The 27,908-nt window shown below is 39.0% G+C and overlaps 1 protein-coding gene across 1 annotated transcript; it reads left to right on the top strand.

Moving 5' to 3' along the window:
* The first annotated feature begins 1,516 nt into the window (after window positions 1-1,516).
* On the top strand, window positions 1,517-25,591 carry LOC128700625 (large ribosomal subunit protein mL48). The gene is made up of 5 exons (XM_070097012.1): window positions 1,517-1,607; window positions 9,802-9,935; window positions 15,870-15,972; window positions 16,652-16,762; window positions 24,875-25,591. Exons 1-5 carry the CDS (start codon window positions 1,542-1,544, stop codon window positions 24,950-24,952), a joined length of 492 nt encoding a protein of 163 aa, XP_069953113.1. The 5' UTR covers window positions 1,517-1,541; the 3' UTR covers window positions 24,953-25,591.
* Window positions 25,592-27,908: the final 2,317 nt, after the last annotated feature.

Raw genomic sequence — 27,908 nt, 5'->3', positions numbered from 1 at the left:
GGCTTGGGAGGGAGTGACTAAGAGAACCTTGAACTCTGCTTGGAAGAAACTGTGGCCAGAATGTGTAGACAAAAGGATTTTGAAGGGTTTGAGGCTAACCCTGAGAGAGTATACCAGTTGAGAATCGATTGTGGCATTGGGGAAGTCCTTGGGGTTGGAGGTTAGTGGGGAGGATGTGGAAGAGTTGGTGGAGGAGGACAATGAAGAACAACCACTGATGAGCTGATAGATCAACTTCCAGAGCAAGAGGCCAGACCTGGGGAAACTGGTTCAAAGGAGGGGAGAGAGAATTGAAGGAATTGCCTACTTCAAGATTAAGAAATGTGTGCAAAATGGCTTGAAGTGCAAACCTTTTTGATGAAAATCACCCTCACACAGCTATTGCAAGCCGTGCTGGTGACTGTTACAATGACAGTGTTGTGAACCACTTTAGACAAATCATAAAGGAACGAGGTACAGGCCACTATGGACAGATATGTTGTGCGAAAGAAGTCCAGTGACTCTGAAGCTGGTCCTAGTGGCATTAAAAAGAAGAGAAGTAACCCCAGAAAGGACTTGCCTCCTCAAGTCTTAATGGAAGGATTCCCTTCTAAACACTAACACTCTCCTCCCTCCTCCCATCCCATCAATCATCACCAGATCTTCAATAAAAGTAAGTGTCATGTAATTGTGATCCTTTTCAGTTTTGTGTACTAAAATTAACATTTTTTTGTGGTAAAAAAATTTTTTCATACTTCTGGGTGTCTTGCAGGATTAATTTTATTTCCATTATTTCTTATGGGAAAAATTCATTCACATAGCGAACATTTGCATAACAGCCAGCCCTCTTGCGGATTAAGGTAAGCTATGGGGTCCACTGTATTTGCCTTTAACTGAGACGTGAGTTCAATACGAAAAATTGGGACATGCCTGCTGAATGTCACATACAGGATTTAAATTGTTCCAAGTACACAGAAGTATCAGGAAGGGGGTGGGGGTAGCACTGTATGTCGAGATCGCTTGAACTGTTGCATAAAAAGCGAGATTAAAGTCTTAGTAACAGTAAATTTAGATTTAGAAAGGACATGGTAAGTGCGTGCTGGTTTTCTAACAGAGTTGTAGATCGTGGAACAATCTTCCCAGTTGGGTGATAGAGGCTAGGACCTTGGGTAGCTTTAAGAAGAGATTGGACAAATATATGAGTGGGAGGGGCTGGGTTTGATTGGTGTCAGTGGAGTGCGAGTTATTTCTTGGGTAGCTTTAGGTAGAGGTTGTTTTGATAAGGACCTGCCTTGCATGGGCCAGTAGGCCTTCTGCAGTGTTCCTCCATTCTTATGTTCTTAAAACAAGGAAGATATAAAACTCTCTTGTGCTGAAAATTGAATTACTGTATTGCAGTATAAAACTTAGCTAAAAATGTCAGAAAATGAAAGCTCAGAAAAATAAATGGCACCCTGAACTAAACTTAAATTTGATCCAGAAGACTGGAAATGATGATAATGTACAGAACTGTAAGGTTTGTTAATTTTAGGTTTTCCTTGCAGATAGCAAGATGCACACATATGGCGCGATCAATCTCCTGTTCGGTTCAGAGATATAGCATCGAGACCGAACCTCCATATTTAGATGTATGTAGAATATAATATTTTAGTATCAGTATGTACTCTAAATAACAAGTTTTTGAAATTCCCTTTTACTGCAGTATTACTATTGCAGAAAATTTCATACAACTACAGTGTATAGAGTTGGTAAAATATTTGAGTGTTTAACACTTTGTTCTCCCATGTGGCAACAATCTTTTCAGAGTGGGATACCTGCTGACATTACCAGCAGGTAATGTCAACAGGTATCTTATATGTGGATGAAGCATGTTCTACTGCTTTGACTACAAGAGTCTGACTATCTGCTGCTAACAGCCTAGACTTTAGTGCAGTTCCTTGGTTGTCTGGGCTGAGGTATCATGGAAGTGAATCTTTGCCATTCCATTTATGCAAACAATAAAATTGCAGGGCTGTCTATTTCCAGGAGCTTCTGGGAATATAGGATTAGATTTTGCCACTGAAGCGGCTAGTTTATTGTGCACTCCATATCCATCCTGTGGACGGTAGCACAAGAGCATATGGATACACAAAGGCCTAGGAACTACCCCCAAAAGGGTTAACAGGTGTACATTTGGATTTATATCTACAGTTCACTTATCTGTTACAAGCAAATTTAGGAAATTTGCTTAGTATATCTGGTATCTTATTGTCATTAATAACATATCTTGACATGTCACATAGGTTCTTATATTGTCTATCTCTATATTCCTCAATAAGTGGACAGTTAAGCACACAGTGTTGAGACAGTGACCATATGCCTGACCATATAATTTGCATTTGATTGGATCATCATCTGTGTCTCCCAAACTGCCAAAAGTACTTGTAACCAAGCCTAAGCCTGGCCACTACAACATCAGTCAGTCTGTTCACATTGCAAGTTGCTCCCTAAACATACTTATCTACATTCATGTTATCATAGTGGGTTATATATCTACTCAGGCTTCTAATTGCATTCCTAAGACATTCATTTTCATTATTTACTTCTCTCCTAATATTATTCCATATGCTAGACACAGATATACCAAAGTTATACAGTGGTACCTTGGGATACGAACAGCTAAAACTTGAACAGTTATGTAAGTGTACTTATGTAAGTGCTTTTGTAAGTGTATTTTGGGGTCTGAAATGGATTAATCTAATTTACATTATTCCTTATGGGAACAAATTTGTTCGGTATTGGTACTTGAACAGCCTTCTGGAATGAAATAAATTTGTATCCCAAGGTACCACTGTATTCTACATTCTCCTTCAGGGTACTCTTCTTGGCTAACGTCAACTTTTTCATGAAGGAGTAATCCAGTGTGTGATGGGATCCATAGCAGTTGTAAATTATTTCCTTTTCCTTGATTTTTGAGTATCTATACCTGGCTTTTCCAATGAGCATGTTGTTGGAGTCATTATATGAGTCAAGAGCTTTCACTGATGACATAGAATCAGTAATGATGATAGAGTAAGCTCAGTGTCATAAGTTGGCTTTAGTGCCATTAGGATTGCAAACAATTCAGTTTGCATTGTAGACGCCCAGGTGTTAATTCTTGTGCCTAACTCAACAAATTTATTATCGTTCTTAACTAGGAGGTGGCAACAAGAGCAGATGCAGCCATGCCAGAAGACTCCTGTTTAGATCTATCAGTGTATAGAACTTGTGATAACTTTTGGGAATACAGAATCCCACCTTTATATGGATTTAGGTACAGTACTACTCTTGGGGCTTGTAAGGGTGACAGCAAGCACTGAAAGTCATGTCATCTTGAAGATCTTTGATGAATGATCTTGATCATCATACTCTTCCCACTCATTATACCACCTACATATATTGCATATACTGGAGGTGTAATGCACTGCTTATTTTCTAAGTCAACCCTCATGGGAGGTTTCTTGATTCCTGTGAAAGGCTCTTGATCTGAGGAATTGGAGTGGTCTTCCTCTTCCTGAGATCAAACCTGATTGTCTTCCATTCCCCAGGCACTGTATAACTTATGGGTGTATTGCTTCCTCGTAAGTATAATAATAATAACATGATTAAAGACCTTGGAGCTCTCATAGCCACTGTAAGTAATTTGGCTCTGTAAGTAATTTGGCCAAAATCATGTTTGACTGCCACCATTCCTTTAACAGTATTTCTAAATGGAAAGCAGTTGGCAGTAGCAGAGGGTGTAAACCATTACTAGTCACTGCCAACACTGCTGGTGGTTTGGCCACCCAGCTAAGGAACTGCACAGAGACTACCTAAAAATCTATCCATAGATCTACAAGAATACCCTTTGTATTCCTGTTAGTGCCCTGTATTTAAATAGGAAATATGAAGTATACTATCTGTGAGAGTGGAAGGCATGTCATGTGGTCATGCAGTAACTTGTGTCCAATGGAAAGCTTTATTCCATCCATTTTTTCTTCTTGAAAACCCCTCATTCTGACCTCTCCTTGAGTGCCGTCTGCTTCCTTTACCTCAGAGGTGCAACAATATCCAGATACTACATTTCAGTTATTGTATTCCTACTTCATTACTTTTCCTTTTTCACATGATCATTCTCCCAAGAGTTCTTCAGTTCCTACTACAGTACTGTGATGAGACAGAGGTTCACTTATTGTCACCATTTATCAAAACTTACCCTTGTCTTCAGAAAAGCTTGTGCATCAAAAAGACTGGCAGCAGTGAAGGGTCTTATGCTTTTCTGATACTGCAATTTCATGTTTCTTTTTTATTTTATTCTCTATACTCAGTCATTCCCTGTTACAAATGTGATCCATGGTATCCAAAGATGAGGACTTTATCAATTCAAACATTTAAATTATTAGGAATGCTTAAAATTCCTCAAATTAATCTTCTCATGTGCCTTCCTCTTGGATTTGCTCTTAATTAAATATTATGTTACTGTTTTTTAATCTTCATTTACCCCTTTAGTTAAACCTAAGAGTGCAGTTTTTCCCGAAGTTTTGTCTTTCCCCCTCCGGGAAAATTGTTACTAAAATTTTTTTTTTTTCAAAAAGGAAATCCCAAAGGCAGGGTGACCCAAAAGAAAATGAACTTTTTTTTTAAAAAAATTTATCAGGAGAAGGGGTTACGGGCCCCCTTTCTGCTGACATATTGTCACCTAGTTTACAAATTAATCCATTGCAAATTCTTAATTTACACAGTGGTTAATTAACTTTTTATTTTGCAAAAATTACAAGAACAGTCATGCTGGGCTAGTTTTGATGCGAAAAAAGACTCATATCAAAGATTTAAAAATAAAACAGTTTTGACTGGGGATAAAAAACCCAAGTGTTTAAATTTTTGAAGACAGTGTTAAGTGAATACTTTTTTTATTTTATTTTATTTTTTGGACATGATATAGTTGTAAAAAAAAATACAGTGGTTGATGTCATGAAAAAAACCTTTTGTATCAGGCATTGTAGGCGGCTTAAAATTAACTTAAAATTAAACAAGCAATGATATATTCAGGGGAAAAAATACAGTAAACAAATTAAACAAAAACAAATGGTATTTCAAAAAAGGCTTTATATTTTAAAAATTTTTATTTTGTGAGTTACTGACATTAAAGAGAATGGGATCTATTGGGTAATGAAATTAAAAAAAAAAAAAAAGTTTGATAGGGTCACGGTTAACATTTATGAGATACGTTAATCAGTATTTATTTATTGGGGGTGAGTGGGGTTTTTTAAAAAAGCTTAATTGATAAGCAGACAGTTTTTTTTTTATACCCCGGGTAAAATTCCAGTTTTTTGGGGCCCTTTTTATTGACATTTTACATGGTGTGAGATGGACAAGGGGCAAAAGTGTTTGTGCCTTTGTTGTGGCATGTGTTCTGTTGGGGTTTTTGGGAAAAAGTTTGAGGGGGGTTTTTTTCCCAAGTTAAGGTTCTATTATGTAGTGGTACAAAATCAGTATGGATGCTTTGATGTGATGTTTAATTTTGAATATTGGTGGAGCATGCTGCCTTTGTGGGAATTTTTATTTCTGACTGCAGTCTTTTTTTGGGGGTAATTAATGGTCAGATGGTTTATTGTTGTTAGCCCATCACAAATTCCTGCTAGATAGGGGTAAAAATGAGTGATAAGCCGGAGGGCTGACTGTGGAAATATCCCCGTTTTCTATATATGCCTCGGTCTTGAATTTTCTGGAAATGTGTTGTATTGTAAAAATTTTTTAGTCTATTATCAAGGTGGATCCAAAGATTTTTCCCCTCTGTGACTTCGTGATGGTGACCCATTTATCATTTTTTAAGGGGGGACATCTGTAGCTTTTTCCCCAAACTGAATGAAGTGGGTTTTTTAATGTTGAGAAGTTTTGTTAGTCCTCATCCGGGTAATATTTCTGTAATTGGGATTTAAGATTGCAAGACTGGGCTTGGGTGAGGAAGACTTTAAAAAGGGTCATCTCCCAAACAGGGGGGGGTTTGAGTAATTGCGAGCATTTGGAGTGTTTTGTAAATGAGAAAATGAGGAAAGGACACTTCCCTTGGACACCAACTGTAATTGGCTGGTTTTAAGAAATTTGCCCATTTGTGTCCATATTGGCTTCTGTTGCTAATCGACTTTGGTAGTTGAAAGGGCCCTCAACCATACCAAGTGAGACAATTTTATGTGCAGCAAACTGGCAACTGTATCAAAAAACTTTCGAAAAACAAAAGACCCCCTTGGACTTCTTTTTTTTTTTTGAAAATGCAGTGTATATTTGTTCTGCATGTGTATAATAGCATCATTTGTATTTTTTTTAGGCCTGAACCCAAACGACAGGGGGTTGGTTTTGTGGGAGATGAGGTAGGTGATTGCTTTTGAATTAATTTTCAAGATTTTAGAAAAGGGGGTGTTGGGTTTGGCTATAGTTTTCAAATCTGTTTGATCTCCTCCATGTTTGGGGTGACCCCGCTATTTTGAGAACTGTAGGAAGGTGAATTAATGATTTGTTAAAAGTGTTGCAATGATTGGTACAGCACTTAAAACATTTTTTTATAAAAGGGGGGAATATTTAAATCTCCTTTTGTTTTTTTGTTTGGGGTAATAAGGGGACTTCTGTTGGGGTTTTGGTAGGAACAGGGTTGGGGGTTCGGGGGTAGTCATTTTTTTGGTATTTGGTTTGGGATTTTATCGGAAGTTTTCCTATGGTGGGGAAGAAAACATGAGTCTGCTTTTCAGTTGGTGGGGTTGGGGTTCATCTGGTTTGTTAGTTTGATTGTCTGTTTCCATAACTGTTTGTTTAGAATTTGATAGGGTTTCCCGGTCTTTTTTTTATACCTTTTTTAAATTGGATAATCTGTTCTCATAATACAGTTTTTTTCCCCTTTTTATCAGGCTGGTTTGGATTTGGGTCGTTTTTTTTGGTCTCGGTTATGTGAACCCCTTTTTTACTGTTTTTTTATATTTCTTTATATTTATGGGTTTGGGATGTAGGTGTTAGGGGACTGTTCAGTCTTTACTGTGACTGTTTGGTTGTTTAGGGCAGTGCTTGTTATGGGGATTGGGGCTTTTTGAATTATTAATACATTCTCATCTGTATAGGTTTTGGCTGTTAGCCAGTAATGGTAGGTTGTAGATTAAAGCTGCCTATTTTGAAGTCTGAAGGTTACTTTAGTAGTATCTTGGGGTAATTTTCCTGGGGGGGTTAAGAAAGGTGGGTAGTGGGGCTGGGATTATCTGTGATTATGCCTGATTTTAAAGGGGGTATGGATATGGTCAGATGTGGTCTAAAGGGGAAAAAAATAGTCTCTAATTTTTAGGTTTTTTTCTTTGTGCAACAAGCAGTTACTCATAGTGTTTGTGAATTCAGTACGTGTGGGTCCCGGCTTGGGGAGATTTATATTGAAATCACCTGAGGTTTTAAATGATCTTTACTCATGTGTGCATTGTTATCATACTTCCCGGTTTCACTAGAATAATAATGTTTATGTAGTACTCTAAGATTTTATCACTGTGAGAGGTTTTTTGGGATTTAGATTTGTTTGCTATTTTATATTCCCCCTGTTCATCCCCTTTTAAGTATTGGAAAATTCTAGTTGGTCTGGGGGATATTACTTCCCCCTCCTTGTTGATCTGGCCCACAGTTGTGTTCTTTTAACCAGGAATGGCATAAAGTCTTGAAACTGCAGCCAAGTTTCGGGGAGTAATGATGGAACTGGCTTTCAGGTTTTTAAGCTGGGGGTCATCGTTTTTTGTTTAAGATCTGTTAAAAATTAAAGATAAGTTTTTGTTGGGCCCAAGTGCCTTTGTTTGCTCTGCTTTTGTAATTACGTTACGTTTGATTCATATAAGTCATTCAATAAGAGGTTGGTATCAGGATCAATGCTTGTAATCTTTAAGATTTATAGTGGATCTATAATTAGACTTAAGTATACGACAAAGTAAATAGTATTCTAAAGCTAAAAATAGCACCTGAATTATTTTAACAAATGTAAATATATGAACTAAGTAGTTTTTTAAAGCTAAAATAAATGAGGTAATATAAAGGGACTAAAATAAGTAGTGGTGAACAAATAAGTGGTAATCAAATAATGGAGCTAGGGAATATAATATTAAAAGAATGAGCAGTATTACACTTTGCACTGAGAATAGACTTGATTATTTTAACAATTGTGAATATATGAACTGGTAATTATTTAAAGAAAAAAGCTAAAATAAAGGAGAAAATATAAAGGGACTGAACTAATAATGAAAAAAAGTTAAATGGACAGATAGTCACTATAATATAATATTGATTTGGGAGAAAAGATCTGACTTGTAATATGTATTAAGTTTGAGCAGTTAATAGCACTATCAAAGAAAAAAAAAAATACAGTGGAACCTCAAAATGAACTGCTCACAACTCAGCCAATTATGTAAGTGTATTTTGTAAGTGCTTTCATAAGTGTATTTTTTAGGGGCTTAAATGGACTAATCTAATTTAATTATTCCCGATGGGAATAAATTCATTGTAGTGCACTCGAACATTCTTCTGGACAAAGAAAGTTGATTTTGAGATTCCACTGTATAAGGGAGTTGGGACTACTTTGTAAATGATAGTTCTGGGAATGCACAGTAATTGGTTGGTATATACACTAATTGCCCAACAATATAAATGGGACTAAAATAAATAGTGTAAACAAAGTTAAATGGAATAGCAACCATGAAGAACATTAATTTAGGTGTAAGATTTGACTTGCAACACAAAATTTGAGCATTTAATACATTAAAAAGAAGTAAAAGTATTTGAGGTATCTGGTATTAGCTAGTAAAAAAATGCACAATAATGTAATAATAACGTACACTATATGCACCACATGTATATATGTGTAAAGGACACTTATCTAATCTGTTACGCAAATGTCAGCTTTTCTAAGGAAGGTAGAGAAACCATACCCCCGGCCGGGATTGAACCCATGGTCATAGAGTCTCAAAACTCCAGCCCGTCGCGTTAGCCTATTTGACCAGCTAGCCACAATAAGATTCATCCAACTAGGTATATTTCTACACCATAGGAAGGTTAGCACAGGCACCACTGTGACCACAAATGCAAGTTTTTACAGACGAATCTCCAGCTAGCGTGGCCGTGACGAACTCTAGCTCAAGTCCCTTCACTGCCGTGCCTGTGCTAACTTTCCTATGGTGTAGAAATATACCTAGTTGGATGAATCTTATTGTGGCTAGCTGGTCTAGTGGCTAACGCAACGGGCTGGAGTTTTGAGACTCTATGACTGCAGGTTCAATCCCAGCCGGGGGTATGGTTTGTTTGCAATCGTGTCATTACGATTTCTTGAGTCAAGTGAAGGTAGAGAAATCATGATCATTTGAGATGGTGTATTGTTGTCCTGTTGATGTTTTCCTAACTAGTATTTTCCCATCTCAAGTGAAACACTGATGTATTTTGTTTGCCTGTTTAAGTTTTCTCAGCCTGAACAGAAGGTTTTGACGTTTTCTCGTTAGACACTCGTTGAAGTACACTCCATTTTTCATTGTAATTTCTGATTTAATTAGGTCCTTTCTTTTATCATATGAATGAAGTTTGATCATAATACTGTGTCTACTACCTTGTTTTCCTAGCAGATGTGTTTCTTTTATTTCATTGTTTTGCAGGATAACTTTTGCATGGTCATGTATTATTATGATAGTATCTTTGCACTCGGCTTGGGTTATGTCACTAGGATAGATAGAGTACTGTACTATATTTATAAAAACTATTCATAGTGTTAATTGCTGTGTATTGGATCTTACATGAATTGTAGATTAATAAGAATTTTCTCTTCAGGCAGGAGGCCCAGAGATACCAGAATATTCACTAGTTAATGTACAGATGAAGGGATATGATTTTACTGTGCTAGAACATTATGGCAAGTGGGTTCACAACACAGCCCTCAACATGGGCCTTGATGTAGAAGACAGGTGAGTTGTACTCATCACTAAAAGTTGCAAAAGAAATAAAGTACATTAAAAATGTTGTAGAATACATATTGCACTAATATGTTAAAAAATAGAAGTAGCAACATTGGTTCACTTGTACAGTATTTACTAAAAATATATATTTTCTTAAACAACTTCTACCATAAAATAAATGGCCAAGTACTGTATCTCTTTAAACTCAGCTCACATTATAAGAAATTTAACTGTAATTCCCAAATTTTATCACAAGGATCTTTAGTTATTGAATCATCAAAATTTTTCGTATTTCCCAAAATAAGCAGGTTATTTTGTCATGTCAATGTTGTTACCTCAATACGCAAAGTGTAAAGAATAAGCGAATTGCATTTCATACATGTAGGAAATGTAATTATATATCATGTACATGTATCATAGATGAATAATTTCTGCATTCGTCAAAGTTTTAATGCCTCTACAGTGTTCTCAATCCCCATCAATGTACGGTACATTACTACAGATTTGGTACAGAATGTATACATTTACCTTTTACTAGCATAGTAATTTAGAAAATTTTAATGTGGTACTAATGAACAAAACCATTAAGAATTGCTGTATGTATTTGTACCAATTTTAGAAATTAAATAAATGAAGCAATACTTATATTCAGCTTTTGTTTAAAATTTACCTCCATTGCCAAAAAAAATGAAATTGCAGATATGTATTAACTTAAAAGCCTTTGGTAAGTATCAGAATTCTTTACAGTACTCTTTTTGGAAGCATCCTTATCAGGTAATTTTGTTTTACAAAATTATTAACATGGTACTGGCTTAAAAAAAAAAAAAAAAGTGGCCACTTGGCAAATACGAGCACAGAACTTTACAAGTCCCGTTTACCCTACCTCGATATTATACAGTATTTAACCTCTTAACTGTGGTCAATGTAGTATTTCACAGGTAACGAGGATATGTCAGATGTACCAGCATCCACAATTTTTCAGGCATTCACATACCTCACCTGCCAATATTCTTGATCTCCTACAACTTCTTTGTGCATTTGAAAAAATCCAAGACCGGATGGGCCCATTCAGTACATCTTGGGTAAAACTGCTTTGCTAGAATGAGTGAATAATGAAACCAGGGCCTGTTGTTCCATCGCTAGTTTCCCTACAAGCAAACAGGGTATGGAACTGGCAGAAAGATTACCTAATCACCAGTTGAGGTTGTCTCCCTTGAAGAGGCTGTACACTGATCCCAACGCCTCTGCCACTTCTTGAAACATTTCTGGAACACTTCTTTCCTAATGCTATCAAGCGCGGCTTGCAATTCTGTTTGAATCTTCTACATCATTAAAAATGCTGCCCCTTGGGTGCTATTTTTATTTTTGAAAAGAGAAAGAAGTCACAGGGGGCTAGCTTTGGGGAGTAGGGAGAGTGGGGAATGAAGGTTTTTCTGGTCTTGAGTCAGCAAGCAGGGTACAAATTTTGCAGCTACTTGCCTTATGTCCAAATTTTCGGTTATATTGCTTTGACATAACCCTTCAGAAAATCAGTGTTCTGGATGATCTGATGACAATCTTTGTAAGTAGCCTTCTTCACATTTTCAATGTTGGCATTTTTTTTTACTTTAACCCTTTGACTGTCGAGACCCCAAATCCTGTCGCAAAACATTCGGGAAAAAAAATTATTTTTTCTTATGAAATGATAATCTTTTTCTGATGGTAATGACACCAAAAGTGTGAAATTTGATGGAAAACTTATGGAATTATGCTCTCACGAAGTTAGTAATCTTGGCTGTGTATACGCATTGGCAATTTCGCCCAATTTGAGCCCTATTTTTGGCCAATTCCATTGTTCCTGTCGACAAAACTCATAGCTATTTCTTTAGAGCTCCATTTGTTCTATCGATTGAGTACAAGAAACTGCCCATTTACCGATTTCAACTACCCAATAAAGCGGTCAGAAATTGGCAATTTGGCCAGTTTCATGCAAATTAAAAAAGATACCAATTTCAAAATAGGATCCAGAATAAACAATGCAAACATTCCTAGCACTAAAATAACATTTTCTCTGTTCAATAGTCACATCTCCAAGCCCCTCTTTTATTACTCTTGCTTTGTATTATGAATTTTTATTCACACAAAGTCTGTTAGGCAGACTACTGCATTATTGTAATAATTGTAAAAATAATGTCAACCTATTCGTGACTGCATATTAGAATGGCTAGTTGGACACTTATTGGATGGTGATGTCATTTGTTTACTCTTGAACATCGGCAAAAATCAAACATTTCCACTAATTGGAGCTCAATTTCAAGATCCTTTTCATCGTGGAACCAATCAAAATCATCTCTGCTTCTGTAATATGTCTTCCATTCTATCAAATAAGACCACGAAAACAAGAATACAACCATAAATACTATACAAAAATACATCTCAAAGTCAGTGTTTTAATCCAAAAACACCACCGAAATTTTTTTTTTTCTCATTATACACTGTGTGCTGCAGGATTTTTTTTATACTGCGCACACTGACTACACAGACCCATTCTCTCACATATGGGCCTACCAGCTTTCTCCCGCTTGATTTGAAGCCACTAGAATTTTGGAGTATTAACCCCTTGACTGTCGCAACCCCAAATCCTGAGGTGTCTCCTGGTGTTGCAAAATTTCCAAAAAAAAAAAAAAAAAAATTCTTATGAAATGATAGAGAATATTTCACTCCCTGACAACTCTGTGGCTGAAGAAATACTTCTTTACATCTCTTTGACTCATCTCCGAGTCATCAACTTCCAATTGTGACCCCTTGTTTTTGTGTCCCAACTCTGGAACATCCTGTCTCTGTCCACCCTGTCAATTCCTCACAATATTTTGTATGTCATTATCATGTCTCCCCTGACCCTCCTGTCCTCCAGTGTCATCAGGCTGATTTCCCTTAACATTTCTTCGTAGGGCATTCCCCTTAGCTCTGGAACTAGTGTTGTTGCAAACCTTTGCATTTTCTCTAATTTCTTGACATGCTTGACCAGGTGCGGGTTCCAAACTGATGCTGCATACTCCAGTATGGGCCTGACGTACATGGTGTACAGAGTCCTGAACGATTCCTACTGAGGTATCAGAATGCTATTCTCAGGTTTGCCAGGCTCCCATATGCTGCATCAGTTATCTGGTTGATATGCACCTCAGGAGATGTGCTTGGTATTATACTCACCCCCAGATCCTTTTCACTGAGTGAGGTTTGCAGTCTTTGGCCACCTAGCCTGTACTCTGTCTGCGGTCTTCTTTGTCCTTCCCCGATCTTCATGACTTTGCATTTGGCAGGGTTAAATTCAAGGACCCAGTTGCTGGACCAGGCTTGCAACCTGTCAAGGTCTCTTTGTAGTTCTGTCTGATCCTCATCTTATTTAATTCTCATCATTAACTTCACATCATGCACAAACAGGAACACTTCTGAGTTTATCCTTTCCATCATGTCATTCACATATACCAAAAACAGCACTGGTCCTAGGACTGACCCCTGTGGAATCCTGCTCGTCGCAGGCGCCCACTCTGACATCTCGTCATGTACCATGACTCATTGTTGCCTCCCTGTCAGGTACTCCCTGATCTATTGCAGTGCCCTTCCTGTTATGCATGCCTGGTTCTCCATCTTTTGTAATAATCACTTGTGAGGGACAGTGTCGAAGGACTACTTGTAGTCCAAGAAAATGCAATCTACCCACCCCTCTCTCTCGTGTCTTACTTCCATTACCTTGTCATAAAACTCCAGTACATTTGTGACACAGGACTTTCTTTCCCTGAATCTGTGCTGGTTGTTGTTTATAAGCTTGTCCTGTTCTAGGTGCTCCACCACTCTCCTTCTGATAATCTTCTCCATCACTTTGCATACTAACACGTCAGTGACACTGGTCTGTAGTTTAGTGCCTCGTGTCTGTCTCCTTTCTTAAAAATGGAGACTACATTTGCCGTCTTCCATACTTCGGGTAGCTGCCTAGATACAGCCTAGATTCAGTGGATGTGTTGAAAATTGTTGTTAGTGGCATGCACAGCATCTCTACTCCCTCTCTAAGGACCCACGAAGAGATGTCCAGTCCCACCAGCTTTTAGCTATCAAGTTCACTTAACAGCTTCTTCACCTCCTCCTCGGTGTGTGTGTGTGTGTGTGTGTGTGTGTGTGTGTGTGTGTGTGTGTGTGTACTCACCTAGTTGTACTCACCTATTTGAGGTTGCGGGGGTCGAGTCCGAGCTCCTGGCCCCGCCTCTTCACTGATCGCTACTAGGTCACTCTCCCTGAGCCGTGAGCTTTATCATACCTCTGCTTAAAGCTATGTATGGATCCTGCCTCCACTACATCGCTTCCCAAACTATTCCACTTACTGACTACTCTGTGGCTGAAGAAATACTTCCTAACATCCCTGTGATTCATCTGTTTCTTCAGCTTCCAACTGTGTCCCCTTGTTACTGTGTCCAATCTCTGGAACATCCTGTCTTTGTCCACCTTGTCAATTCCTCTCAGTATTTTGTATGTCGTTATCATGTCCCCCCTATCTCTCCTGTCCTCCAGTGTCGTCAGGTTGATTTCCCTTAACCTCTCCTCGTAGGACATACCTCTTAGCTCTGGGACTAGTCTTGTTGCAAACCTTTGCACTTTCTCTAGTTTCTTTATGTGCTTGGCTAGGTGTGGGTTCTAAACTGGTGCCGCATACTCCAATATGGGCCTGACGTACACGGTGTACAGGGTCCTGAATGATTCCTTATTAAGATGTCGGAATGCTGTTCTGAGGTTTGCTAGGCGCCCATATGCTGCAGCAGTTATTTGGTTGATGTGCGCTTCAGGAGATGTGCCTGCTGTTATACTCACCCCAAGATCTTTTTCCTTGAGTGAGGTTTGTAGTCTCTGGCCCCCTAGACTGTACTCCATCTGCGGTCTTCTTTGCCCTTCCCCAATCTTCATGACTTTGCACTTGGTGGGATTGAACTCCAGGAGCCAATTGCTGGACCAGGTCTGCAGCCTGTCCAGATCCCTTTGTAGTTCTGCCTGGTCTTCGATCGAGTGAATTCTTCTCATCAACTTCACGTCATCTGCAAACAGGGACACCTCAGAGTCTATTCCTTCCGTCATGTCGTTCACAAATACCAGAAACAGCACTGGTCCTAGGACTGACCCCTGTGGGACCCCGCTGGTCACAGGTGCCCACTCTGACACCTCGCCACGTACCATGACTCGCTGCTGTCTTCCTGACAAGTATTCCCTGATCCATTGTAGTGCCTTCCCTGTTATCCCTGCTTGGTCCTCCAGTTTTTGCACCAATCTCTTGTGTGGAACTGTGTCAAACGCCTTCTTGCAGTCCAAGAAAATGCAATCCACCCACCCCTCTCTCTCTTGTCTTACTGCTGTCACCATGTCATAGAACTCCAGTAGGTTTATGACAGGATTTCCCGTCCCTGAAACCATGTTGGCTGCTGTTGATGAGATCGTTGCTTTCTAGGTGTTCCACCACTCTTCTGATAATCTTCTCCATGATTTTGCATACTATACATGTCAGTGACACTGGTCTGTAGTTTAATGCTTCATGTCTGTCTCCTTTTTTAAAGATTGGGACTACATTTGCTGTCTTCCATGCCTCAGGCAATCTCCCTGTTTTGATAGATGTATTGAATATTGTTGTTAGGGGTACACATAGCGCCTCTGCTCCCTCTCTCAATACCCATGGGGAGATGTTATCTGGCCCCATTGCCTTTGAGGTATCTAGCTCACTCAGTGTGTGTGTGTGTGTGTGTGTGTGCGTGTGTGTGTGTGTGTGTGTGTGTGTGTGTGTGTGTGTGTGTGTGTGTGTGTGTGTGTGTGTGTGTGTGTGCGTGTGTGTGCGTGCATGTGTGCTAGCGCATGCGTGCATGCCATCATACTGTTCTTTTCACTTTTATGTTTTAAGAGTTTCTAATGGATATGCTTCCTCATCTCCAGCTGGGCAACGCCATGCCAAAAGCTTCTCATTCAAAACTACAAACATAAGACTGCAAAAGTGGAAACTGAATATAATCTTCAAGTGTACGAACGAACAGTACAGGTGAGCGATGCATCCACCAGTATCCTTTGCTGATTTTTTTTTTTAGATATATTACTCACTTTGATTGTTTGCTTTGAGAGAAAGAATTTTAATTAACATGAGGAATTAGGGAATTAATTTGTAGAGTCAATTTTTTTTTATCTGGAGTATGCAATATCTCAGTTTATGTAATGGAAGTCTATGGACAAAGCGATTGATTCACAAATTTATATGGAATGTAGGCCAACTATTAATGGTGATTATCCATAGAGGTGAGGTGTATATGAAATACAGTACTAATTTTCTTGCAACTAACTATATTCTGTCCACATTATTTTTTTGTATTCCTATGTCTTCTTCTAGTAGTTGATGTGAAAGAATTATATTCAGGGAGATATTTTTTTTGTCAACAGATTAAATAATTGCTGCCTAGCAAAATAACAGGAGGGCGAAGATAAAACAAACATATCATTTGAAATATTGAATATAAGTGTTTTACAAAAGCAATAATATCCTCAAAATTCAGGAAAAGAGTGTAATGTTTTTTTTATACTGTTAAAGTTCTTGTGAAAGAAAATGGTCACCCTACAGGCAAAGTATTACAGATACTGTAATTAGTATAAGTAAGATAGAGAGTACATGTACTAGGAATGAAGTGCAGTGTGTTATAATTAATTTTGTGTTACATTACTGTTGACAGCTGGCTGATTTGACTTCTGTCATGGCTCCACTCTTTATTGAAGTAATCCAGGCAGGACTTCCTCAAGGAGTAAAGCTTACAGTTCAAGAGCATATACCAGAGCATACACAGGTACATCACCAACACTTTGTCTAATATATTTCTGTCAGTTAGTTTCATGTAAAACTCTTTTTGCTATTTTAACCCTTTCACTGTTTCGGTTGTATATATACGTCTTACGAGCCACCGTGTTTGACGTATAATGTATATACATGTACTCAAAAATTCTAGCAGCTTCAAATCAAGCAGGAAAAAGCTGGTAGGCCCACATGTGAGAGAATGGGTCTGTCGTCAGTGTGCACCATATAAAAAAAAATCCTGCAGCACGCAGTGCAGAATGAGAAAAAAAAAAACTCTGTGTTTTTGGATTAAAACACCAACTTTGCAGTGTATTTTTGTATAGTATTTATGGTTGTATTCTTGTTTTCTTGGTCTCATTTGATAGAATGGAAAACATATTATAGAAATACAGGTGATTTTGATTGGTTTTACTATGAAAAGAACCTTGAAATTGGACAATGATGTCATTGTCCAATAAATGTCCAAGTAGCCATTCTAATATGCAGCCATGAATGGGTTGACATTATTTATACAATTATTACAATATTGCAGTAGTCTGCATAACAGTAAAACTTCAATTTTTTGTTTGAATAAAAATTCAAAATAGAAAGCAAGAGTAATGTCAGAGGGGCCTGGAGACGTGACTGATGAACAAAGATGATGTTATTTTAGAGCCAGGAATGTCTGCATTGTTCATTCTGGACCCTATTTTGAAATTGGCATATTTTTTAATTTGCGTGAAATTGGCAAAATTGCAAATTTCTGACCACGTTATTGGGTAGTTGAAATCGGTAAATGGGCTGTTTCTTGTATTTAATTGATAGAACAGATGAAGTTCTAAAGAAATAGCTATGAGTTTGGTCGACTGGAACAATGGAATTAACCGAAAATAGGGCTCACAGTGGGTGAAGTCGGCGATTCGTAAATATCACCGGGGTCGCTGACTTCGTGAGAGTGTAATTCCTTGAGTTTTCAATTAAATTTCATTCTTTTGGTGTCATTACCATCGGGAAAAGATTCTCTAATCATTTCATAAGATATATATTTTTTTTTTTTTTTTTTTTTTCAACACCAGGAGACACCTCAGGATTTGGGGTTGTGGCAGTCAAGGGGTTAAATTGCTTATACGTACAGACTCAGACAACTTATTTTTACCTGTGACATAACCAGTTTTGAGGGTTTGTCTACCCTCACAGCCAGGCCTGACACCAGATTTACTTGTTGACTACCTGATTCACCAGGCTGTTGCTGCTATGGGCATGCAGGCTTAAGTAGCCACTACAACCTCCTATACTTTAGATGTAAATACATTTGTTCAGGATTTGAAAAATTTCTTTATATTCTTAGAAAAATGAATCACAGTACCTTGACCAAAACAAATCATAAGCGAACAAATTAGAAATAAATCTGGATGATAGTTTAAACTTGACAGACTGAAATTTCATCCACTTTTCAGTTATAATTTGTGATCCTGAGTTTTTATAATTATTATTTTTGTCAAATCCCCAGATTTGTGAAGGTTAAGTTCTAAGTAGCCCTCATAAAGAGAGTAAAGTACGTACTTCTAAATTCTGTCTGTATCTTTTTTCTTCAGATATATGCTCATTTTGCATTTCAAAGGGTATATATCTAAAGAATGAAAAGGCACAATACCATGACTGGAACAATATACAAATAACCAGTACAGTAGGGCCCCGCTTTATGGCATTTCGCTTTACGGCGTTCCACTAATACGGTCATTTCAAATTATGACCAAACCTCGCTATACGGCTCCCCCCACCTGACTTTCTAATATGGTCACCGCGCCCCACCCGGTTTGTTTACATTCTCTGTGAGATCCGTAAGCACTAAGTCTCTCCATTTTGTCTGGAAACTCCAAAATTTCAAGTGTTTTTAAAAGTTATTTCATATTTTATATATACTCTGATAATTATACTTGTGTATACCTGTACCTAAATAAACTTACATACTGTGCTGGCATGCAGGTACACATTAAAATCAGTAAGAGTCTCTTATGTCTCCAGACGTCATATTAGTAATGATAATAATAATCACCGAGTCTCATTTAAATGTCGTATATTATGTTAATATACACATTTTCATTAATCCATCTATGATATTTTTTCAAAATTATATAATAAACACAATGCATAACATATAAAGATGATAAATACACCCCACCTCAGAGGGCTGAGGAAGGGTTGTTGAGGTGGTTCGGACATGTAGAGAGAATGGAGCGAAACAGAATGACTTCAAGAGTGTATCAGTCTGTAGTGGAAGGAAGGCAGGGTAGGGGTCGGCCTAGGAAAAGTTGGAGGGAGGGGGTAAAGGAGGTTTTGTGTGCGAGGGGCTTGGACTTCCAGCGGGCATGCGTAAGCGTGTTTGATAGGAGTGAATGGAGACAAATGGTTTTTAATACTTGACGTGCTGTTGGAATGTGAGTAAAGTAACATTTATGAAGAGATTCAGGGAAACCGGCAGGCCGGACTTGAGTCCTGGAGATGGGAAGTACAGTGCCTGCACTCTGAAGGAGGGGTGTTAATGTTGCAGTTTAAAAACTGTAGTGTAAAGCACTCTTCTGGCAAGACAGTGATGGAGTGAATGATGGTGAAAGTTTTTCTTTTTCGGGCCACCCTGCCTTGGTGGGAATCGGCCAGTGTGTTAATAATAAAAAATAATAAAATATGAGATATTCTAGGTAGTAGGTTGGTAGACAGCAACCGCCCAGGGAGGTACTACCGTCCTGCCAAGTGAGTGTAAAACTGAAGCCTGTAATTGTTTTACACGATGGTAGGATTGCTGGTGTCTTTTTTTTTCTGTCTCATACACATGCAAGATTTCAGGTATGTGTTGCTACTTCTACTTACACTTAGGTCACACTACACATACATGTACAAGCATATATATACACACCCCTTTGGGTTTTCTTCTATTTTCTTTCTAGTTCTTGTTCTTGTTTATTTCCTCTTACCTCCTTGGGGAAGTGGAACAGAATTCTTCCTCCGTAAGCCATGCATGTTGTAAGAGGTGACTAAAATGCCGGGAGCAAGGGGCTAGTAACCCCTTCTCCTGTATATATTACTAAATGTAAAAGGAAAAACTTTCGTTTTTCCTTTTGGGCCACTCCGCCTCGGTGGGATACGGCCGGTGTGTTGAAAGAAAGAAAGAAAGAAAGAAATATGAGATGTGGTTGCCAGATGCCTTGCACAAGTGACACCATATTAGAAATGATAATAATAATAATAATAATAATCACCGAGTCTCATTAAATGTCGTATATTACGTTAATATACACATTTTCATTAATCCATCCATGATATTTTTTTCAAAATTATATAATAAACACGATACATAACATATAAAGATGATAAATACACCCCACAGTAGAATAAATAAACATAAATATGAGATGTCGTAGCCAGATAACTTGTACAAGTGACGGCAAGAATAACATTTTCTCTAATCTAACATAAGAGAAAATGTGTTACTGGGGGTAACTGTAGAAAATTATTCCTTTCGTATGTATGTAAGTTTATTCAGGTATACACAAATACAATTACATAGATTATCATACATAACAGCATATGTGTAGAGAACCTAGGATAACCCAAAAAAGTCAGAGTGACTTATTTCCATTACCTTCACTCAGAGCGTCATTTCTTCTCAAAATGATGTTACATGAGAATGGGAGTATTCTTTATTTATTCTACCGTATCAATGTAGAGACAACTTGTACACAATGTAACTTGTACACAAACCAGACGTGTACACTTTGTTGTTTACAAAACTTACCTTCGCCTGGTGTGTTTACATAACTCTGCGCCTGTTCTCCCTCATGCACTCATTCTCTCTCTCTCTCTCTCTCTCTCTCTCTCTCTCTCTCTCTCTCTCTCTCTCTCTCTCTCATTTATTTGTTTTATCTCATTTACTTACTTCTGACCCTACATTAAGACTACAAATATTTTAATGTAAGTAATGAGTGAACTGTATATACATTTTGTCACTCTGGGATGCTTAAATAGCATAGAATGGTATGTGTGGGTGGAATGGCCTGGTATGGTAGCCCAGCTGACTACCATACATACCACACTTGATTTCTTACAATAAATACTACTTGTCTCGCCCTAGATTAAGACTATAAATATTTTAAGGTAAGTAATGAGTGCACTATGTGTGTCTTGTACTTTTTTATTGTTTTTTTGATGCCTGGTTCTATTGCTAACTTATTATATGCTAGTGTAAACTTGTTATCTAGTATTTGTATGCATTTATAAGTGGAAAAAAAGGGTGTTCCACTTTAGGATGATTTCCGCTTTACGGCAGTAGCCTGGAACCTAACCTGCCGTATAAGTGGGGCCCTACTGTACGGAGAGAGGAAAGCTTACAACAATATTTCAATCTGACTTGGACCATTTACAAAGTCACACTAACACAAAAGAGAGAAGGAGCCAGTATATATAGGCAAGGAGGACAGTGACAGAACCAAGAGAGGAAGAAAAAGTAGTAGTGGTAGTGGAAGTAGTAGTAGCAAGTAGGGAGAGTATAGTGCCACAAGAGAGAAAGGGAAGTGAAGGGTTAAGGGAGATAATAGTAATGGTATTGGCAAAAGTAGTAGAAATGAGTGGGAGTCATAGTAGTAGTAGTAGTAGAAGTGGGGTCAGTCTAAGGACAAGAAAAAGGAGCACTGCAGGAGAGCTAAGTGCCCAAAAGGGGGTAGGACCAAAAACACACGCGGGAAGGAAGCTGAAGGACAGAACACATGTAGGCAGAAGAAAGGAAAACAAAGACAGAAAAAAGGAAAAAAAAATAGGATACTGGCTGCTCTTTCTGACAACAGACTCAAAGAGCATACAAGAAGTGTTAAGCTTGCTGACACAAATAATGCTCTCCTCTGCCATTGATTGGCCCTCTGCTAAAACTGTCTACCCTACTTCTAACCTTCATAGTTGATGTCTTCTTGAAACATCCCTTATAAACAGCTTTCCTTATATAAATTTTGGCCCTAGCTTTGCCTTTGTAGATGCCTTCCTTTCTCATTACATTGTCAAATGCTTCAGAACACTCGTGACTTAACCTGATCTTTTTTCTCCTCCTCTCTCTCTACCTCTTCTGCTTTCCTATTTTTTTCCTTTTTCTTTGTTTTCCTTTCTTCTGCCGCCTAAGTATGTTCTGTCTGTCATTGATTCCCCCAGTGTTTTTGGTCCTACCCCTTGTGGACCCTGAGCTCTCCTGCAGTGCTCCTTTTTCTTGTCCTTAAACTAATGCCACTTCTACTACTAATATGATTTCCACTCCATTTCTTCTTCTTTTGTCACTACCATTACGATTGCCTCCCGTCACCCTTCATTTCCCTTTCTCTTTTGTGCTACTAAACCACTCTCCCTCCTCTCTACTACCATTGTTTCTTCTGCTAGTATTTCCACTACCAACCTTACCACTACTTCTTTTTCTTCCTCCGTTGGTCCCGTCCCTGTCCTCCTTGCCTATATGTATATATACTGGCTCCCTCAGAGAATTTCCTGAGTCGCTCTGGCATTCGGGCTGTGGCCTGGTTGCCATGAGTGGCTAGAGTGGAGCAGAGCTTTTTAAGAGTTCAAGGCTTCATACCAGTGAGAACACCACCTCTGACACCACTTGAACCCAAGACATGCTGTACCCCAACTACAGAGCATTGACAACAATTGTAGCTAACTGCTACACCACTTGTGCTGAGGAAGACCCTCCATGTGGCTAGCTGGTCTAGTGGCTAACGCGACGGGCTGGAGTTTTGAGACTCTATGACCGCGGGTTCAATCCCGGCCGGGGGTATGGTTTATTTGCAATCGTGTCATTACGATTTCTTAAGTCACGTCCTTGTCGTAGGGCTGCCCCCACCTTAGGGCTGTAAACAGTACTCCACGCGACACAAAGATGGCTCAGCGTGCCCTTGTCGTAGAGCTGCTTCTACCATAGAACTGTAAGCTGTACTCCATTGACCTGAAGAAGACTCACTGTGCCCTTGGCATAGGGCTGCTCCCACCATAGGGCTGTAAATGGTACTCCACTTGACACAAATGCTTGCTGTGCCTGTCATTTACCTGGAGAGGGGTTCGGGGGTCAACGCCCCCGCGGCCTGGTCTGAGACCAGGCCTCATGGTGGATCAGGGTCTGATCAACCAGGCTGTTACTGCTGGCCGCACGCAAGCTGACATACTAACCACAGCCCGGTTGGTCAGGTACTGACTTTAGGTGCATGTCCAGTGCCTTCTTGAAGACAGCCAGGGGTCTATTGGTAATCCCCCTTATGTATGCTGGGAGGCAATTGAACAGTCTTAGGCAGTAGACACTTATTGTGTTGTCTCTCACTGTACTCGTGGTGCCCCTGCTTTTCATCGGGGAAATGTTGCATCTCCTTCCAAGTCTTTTGCTTTCATAGGAAGTGATTTTCTTGTGTAGGTTTGGTACCAATCCCTCCAGGACCTTCCAAGTGTATATTATCATGTATCTCTCTCGCCTGCATTCGAGGGAATACAGATCAAGGACTTTCAACCATTCCCAGTAGTTTAGGTGCCTTATTGTACTTATGTGTGCCGTGAAAGTTCTTTGTACACTCTCCAGGTCTGCAATGTTGCCAGCCTTGAAGGGGGCCATTAGTGTACAGCAGTATTCCAGCCTAAAGAGCACAAGCGATTTGAAGAGAATCATCATGGGCTTGGCATCCCTAGTTTTGAAGGTTCTCATTATCCATCCTATCATTTTCCAAGGGGATGAGGTAGATACATTGTTGTAGTCTTTGAAGGCGAGATCCTCTGACATTATCACTCCCAGGTCCTTCCGCTCTATTGTATGGTTAGAATTTGTTGTATACCCTGACACATTTTTAATTTCTTCAAGTTTTCTATATCTGAGTAGTTGAAATTTCTCCTCGTTGAACTTCATATTGTTTTGAGTGGCCCATTCGAAGACTTGGTTGATGTCCACTTGGAGTCTCGCGGTGTCTTTGATGGAGGTCACTGCCATGGTAATCCGGGTGTCATCCACAAAGGAAGACACGGAGCTATGGCTTACATCTCTGTCAGAAATGAGGATGAGGAATAGAATGGGAGCAAGTACTGTGCCTTGTGGAACAGAGTTTTTTACTGTGGCTGCCTGGGACTTTACTCTGTTTACTATTACTCTTTGTGTTCTATTTGACAGGAAGTTGTAGATAGGGCTATAAACAGTACATCACTTTTACCAATTCTTACGCTCCTTTGGGAGCCACTGCCAGGGTCACCACATAGAGAAGACCCAAGCCAGAACCTGTCCCGGGAAACCTACATGAACGTAAACATCTCTTTTGTGTTATATGACTGTAAATGGTCTTAGTTGCATCGAAACATTGTCATAAGCTTCTCTCCTATGTGCAGGTTATTTGGGCATATCTCGAAGTATTACTCAGTCTGGTTAATATTTATTTGTTGTGCCAAGGAGAAAAAAAGGGTACCATAAAAACTAATGAATAATGAAGGCTATTTGCAGGAGACCCTTCAATAAGACATTGTATAATAGAAGCACATGAATTAGAAGGCTTGTGAATTTGGGGGTTTGACTATATATTCTCTGAATAAAAAACAGACATACTAAATAGGAAATAAGATTAGGATCTTTCTCATGTATTGCAGGGAAACACTGTATAAAATGCATTACCATACCATACTGTTTGAAGGATGGTGGGGATATGGTTCAGAGTGTCTTTGAAATTATTTGGCAAGGTGCTAAACTGTTAGTGGTCATATATCATCTTGAGAATGAGTGGCAGTCGGGTTCAATCTAAGTAAGGAGAACATGGGTTCAGTTCCTATACAAACACCTCATCACTGACACTGAGACACTCTCCTTGAAGGGTCAGTTATTGAATGAGTGACGATGGGGACTTGGCCTTATGAGCTAAGGTTGGCCTGTAAAAGTAAAGATGTCTTGTAAATAACAAGTACATTTGATTAAGAACCTAGTCTTCTTTTTTTTTTTTTTTTTTTTTTTTTTTTGTAAATTTAGAAAAGAGATAATAAAAATACACATGAGCCACCCATTTACACACTCAGACACATATTTCTTACTTCATGTATAGCATATTGATGTTGATTTGCATGTATTTTTCCCCAGGTGCGGTACATCCCAGACTTGGAACTTAGAGACCTTCATAAGCAGCTCACTGACCTTGGAGGACCCAGCAAAAAATAGTCCTGTTTGACAAACTTAAGTAGTGTTCTTGTCCATTATTTATGAAGTGGCTAGTACTTGGAAACTTTTATAAATATGGTAGTGTTAGTGATGAATAAATGTTAAAAATAATTACATATGTATTTTCTGAGAAATGTATTATTACTCAAATCTTTTGAAAACTTTTGATGATGAATATTTGATTCACTGAAGTACTGTAGCACTTTAAAAGTCTTTTATTTGTTATTTAGGAAAGCTACTTAGATTATTCAGTCTGTGACTTAATTCTTTAGCTAAATTGAGTAGGTTGCGAATCTGCATTTTGTTGTCAGACTTCTAGACCGTGTAAGTTGCAGTTTCTCCCTATCTGATAAAAAATTAATTTTTAATGTCCCCCACACTGTGCTAAGGTATCAGACAAGGTGATATTTTAACTCAAGCTACTGCCGTTCAGTGGCTAGAGTGAAAATTAATTCATTAACACTTAAGGGAAAAGTAACTTGTTGCTGGATAAACTGTGCTTATTGTAGATAACAATACAGGGAGATGAACCCGATTCATTATAAAAAATATGTAAATAGGTTATGTGGATTTTACCCAAAAATGTATATGTTGTACTGTAATTAAAAAAAAATAAATCATTAAAAATCTGTCCAAAAATATAGACTTTTTTTATACAGTACAGAAAAAGAACAGATTATGGTTATAATTTGATGCATATTTTAATCCTTTCAGGGCCCATGCCGTAGATCTACGGCTTTATGTTGAGGGTCCAAACTGTAGATCTACGCCAAAATTCTAGCCGCGTCAAATTTAGCACTGGTAGGCCTACATCTGAGAGAATGGGTCTGGGTGATCAGTGTGCGCTCTATAGAAAAAATCTGGACGCCTGCATGGCATTGTGGGAACGCCGCCAAAGTGCTTTGTTCATCATGCCTGGCGGCAAGTAAGCTCTCACTCCCCAGGCGAATTCTGACTCTCCTCTTCACAACTTACAGTTCTAAGACTGATGGAAGTGGATCTGAAGAGGAATTCTATGGTTTTGAACCATATGGTACTATTGTACCATATGGTACAATGGTACCATATGGTACATTTGTACCATATCTCAGTAGTAGTACCAGTTCCTAGTAACTAGTTACCAGTAACCAGTGTACCAGTAGATGACTCACTACCAACCGTCTGTGTGAATCATTGACTGTATTCATATTGCTGCTGACCATAGCAGGATTTCAAACATCCTCACCCGTGGGCACTCATGGGTCAGTCAGGCTAGGGAGCAGAGAGAGGCAGGACGGCTGTTGGCACTTTCCACACTTCCCGTTATATATTATACGTACTACCAGCCTACGTGAGTATTCTTACCCTATCCACGTATCGAAAAACCCACATGACAAATGGTGGCACCGGTGTGGGCGTGGATTTAAGGGTATTTCAAGACGTTAGAAGACTGTTTGTGGGGAGCTGGCAGGTCAAAGGTGAACCATCCGCCACCTCCAGCTAGCAGCTTACCCTCAGCACACCACCCTGTGTACTCCAGCCTGCAAGCCTGTTGCAGCCGATTTTCAAGCTTCCTGGCTTAGTTCGTGTGCTAATTGCTTCAATCTCCGAGGGGTTGACCCGGATTTTGCAATTAAGCCAGTCAGTAAGCCAGACTGTGGAAGTGAACGCTAGTCAGCCTGCCTCAGCCTACCATCCAGCCTGTCTCCTGTCATCCACCTGTTCCTTCATGCTGTGTGCATCGTTACACATCTTCGTCAGCCATTCTCGTGGGTTAAGCCAGTCAGTCAACCCAGCTTCTAACCCAGCTGAGAGAGAGAAGTAAGCCATGCAAGTTCCTCTGAAGTATTATTTCATATATCGCTTGTGCTTGGATGCTGGTAAGAGTGGTCTTCATCATCCCTGTGGCATTGTGATTTAGTTAAGCCACCTTTTGCGTGGTGAGAAGTGCGTGGCAGTGAGAGCGCACAGGGCCAGCTTGTTCCGCTGCCCTCCACCACCACCCGCCACTATCCACCTCATCTACCTGTGGCTGTTTGCACCCTTGTACCGGGTCCTAGAACTGTTTTGGGCTCACATAATTGGTCAAGAGATTGTAGCTGAGCACCAACGATAAAGCCAGTTATGTGAGTTCACCTAGAAAGCGCATTCCTTCCAACGACAGTGTGAGTGTCGGAGGCGTCATCACCGCACAGGACGTCTTCCCCTCATCACCAGTCATCCCGTCTACTACTCCAGACTCCAGTGAATTTTCTGTTTAGAGACATTTTTCTTGCATTTAAAGACATTCGCATGTGTGAGACATTTATAGTGAATTTCTTGTGTACTCTAAACCTTGTGTTTTCAGTGTAGACTCAGTGTTTCTTTGACTCATTATTTTTACAATATTTTTCAGTGTTATCGCTCATCTCATATTTTTTTATCTGTGTTTTTTTTTATGCTACTCTCTGTCTGTAGTAAGTATTATTGTGTAGTGTACCAGTCAGTCATTCCGTGTGAAGTAATTCATTCATTTTTTTTTTGTATTCTTTCAGCATTGTATTCTCCAGTATTTGTCGTATACCAAATTATCCATTTATTTCTATGTGTGTCTTTTTTTCATACACCAGCAGTGTCTCATTCCCTGATCTTTTCGCAGACTTGTCTACCATTATTTTTTGCCAGCAATTTTTGTCGTATCAGTCACAGCAAGATTTTGTTGTAAGAATATACTAAAAAAAAAATGAATAAGTGAATATTTTGTGTGTGCCCCGCCACTTGTAAGTGTTGTGCGCCCCACCACTTGTAAGTGTTGTGTGCCCCGCCACTTGTAAGTGTTACACTTCCAGTTTTGTTTCTTGTTTTATTTTCATTCATATTTTTCATATTTCTTTGAACAAATTCACTCTTAGTGTAATTTCAATTTCTTTTTTAACGTAAAGTGTTTTCTTTACTCTGAGTAAATTGTTTTGTCTAATTTACAATTAAGAGTTAAAGT

The sequence above is a fragment of the Cherax quadricarinatus genome, chromosome 56, assembly GCF_038502225.1.
Source record: "Cherax quadricarinatus isolate ZL_2023a chromosome 56, ASM3850222v1, whole genome shotgun sequence".
NCBI lineage: Eukaryota > Metazoa > Arthropoda > Malacostraca > Decapoda > Parastacidae > Cherax > Cherax quadricarinatus.
This window is presented reverse-complemented; position numbering and strand designations above follow the sequence as displayed.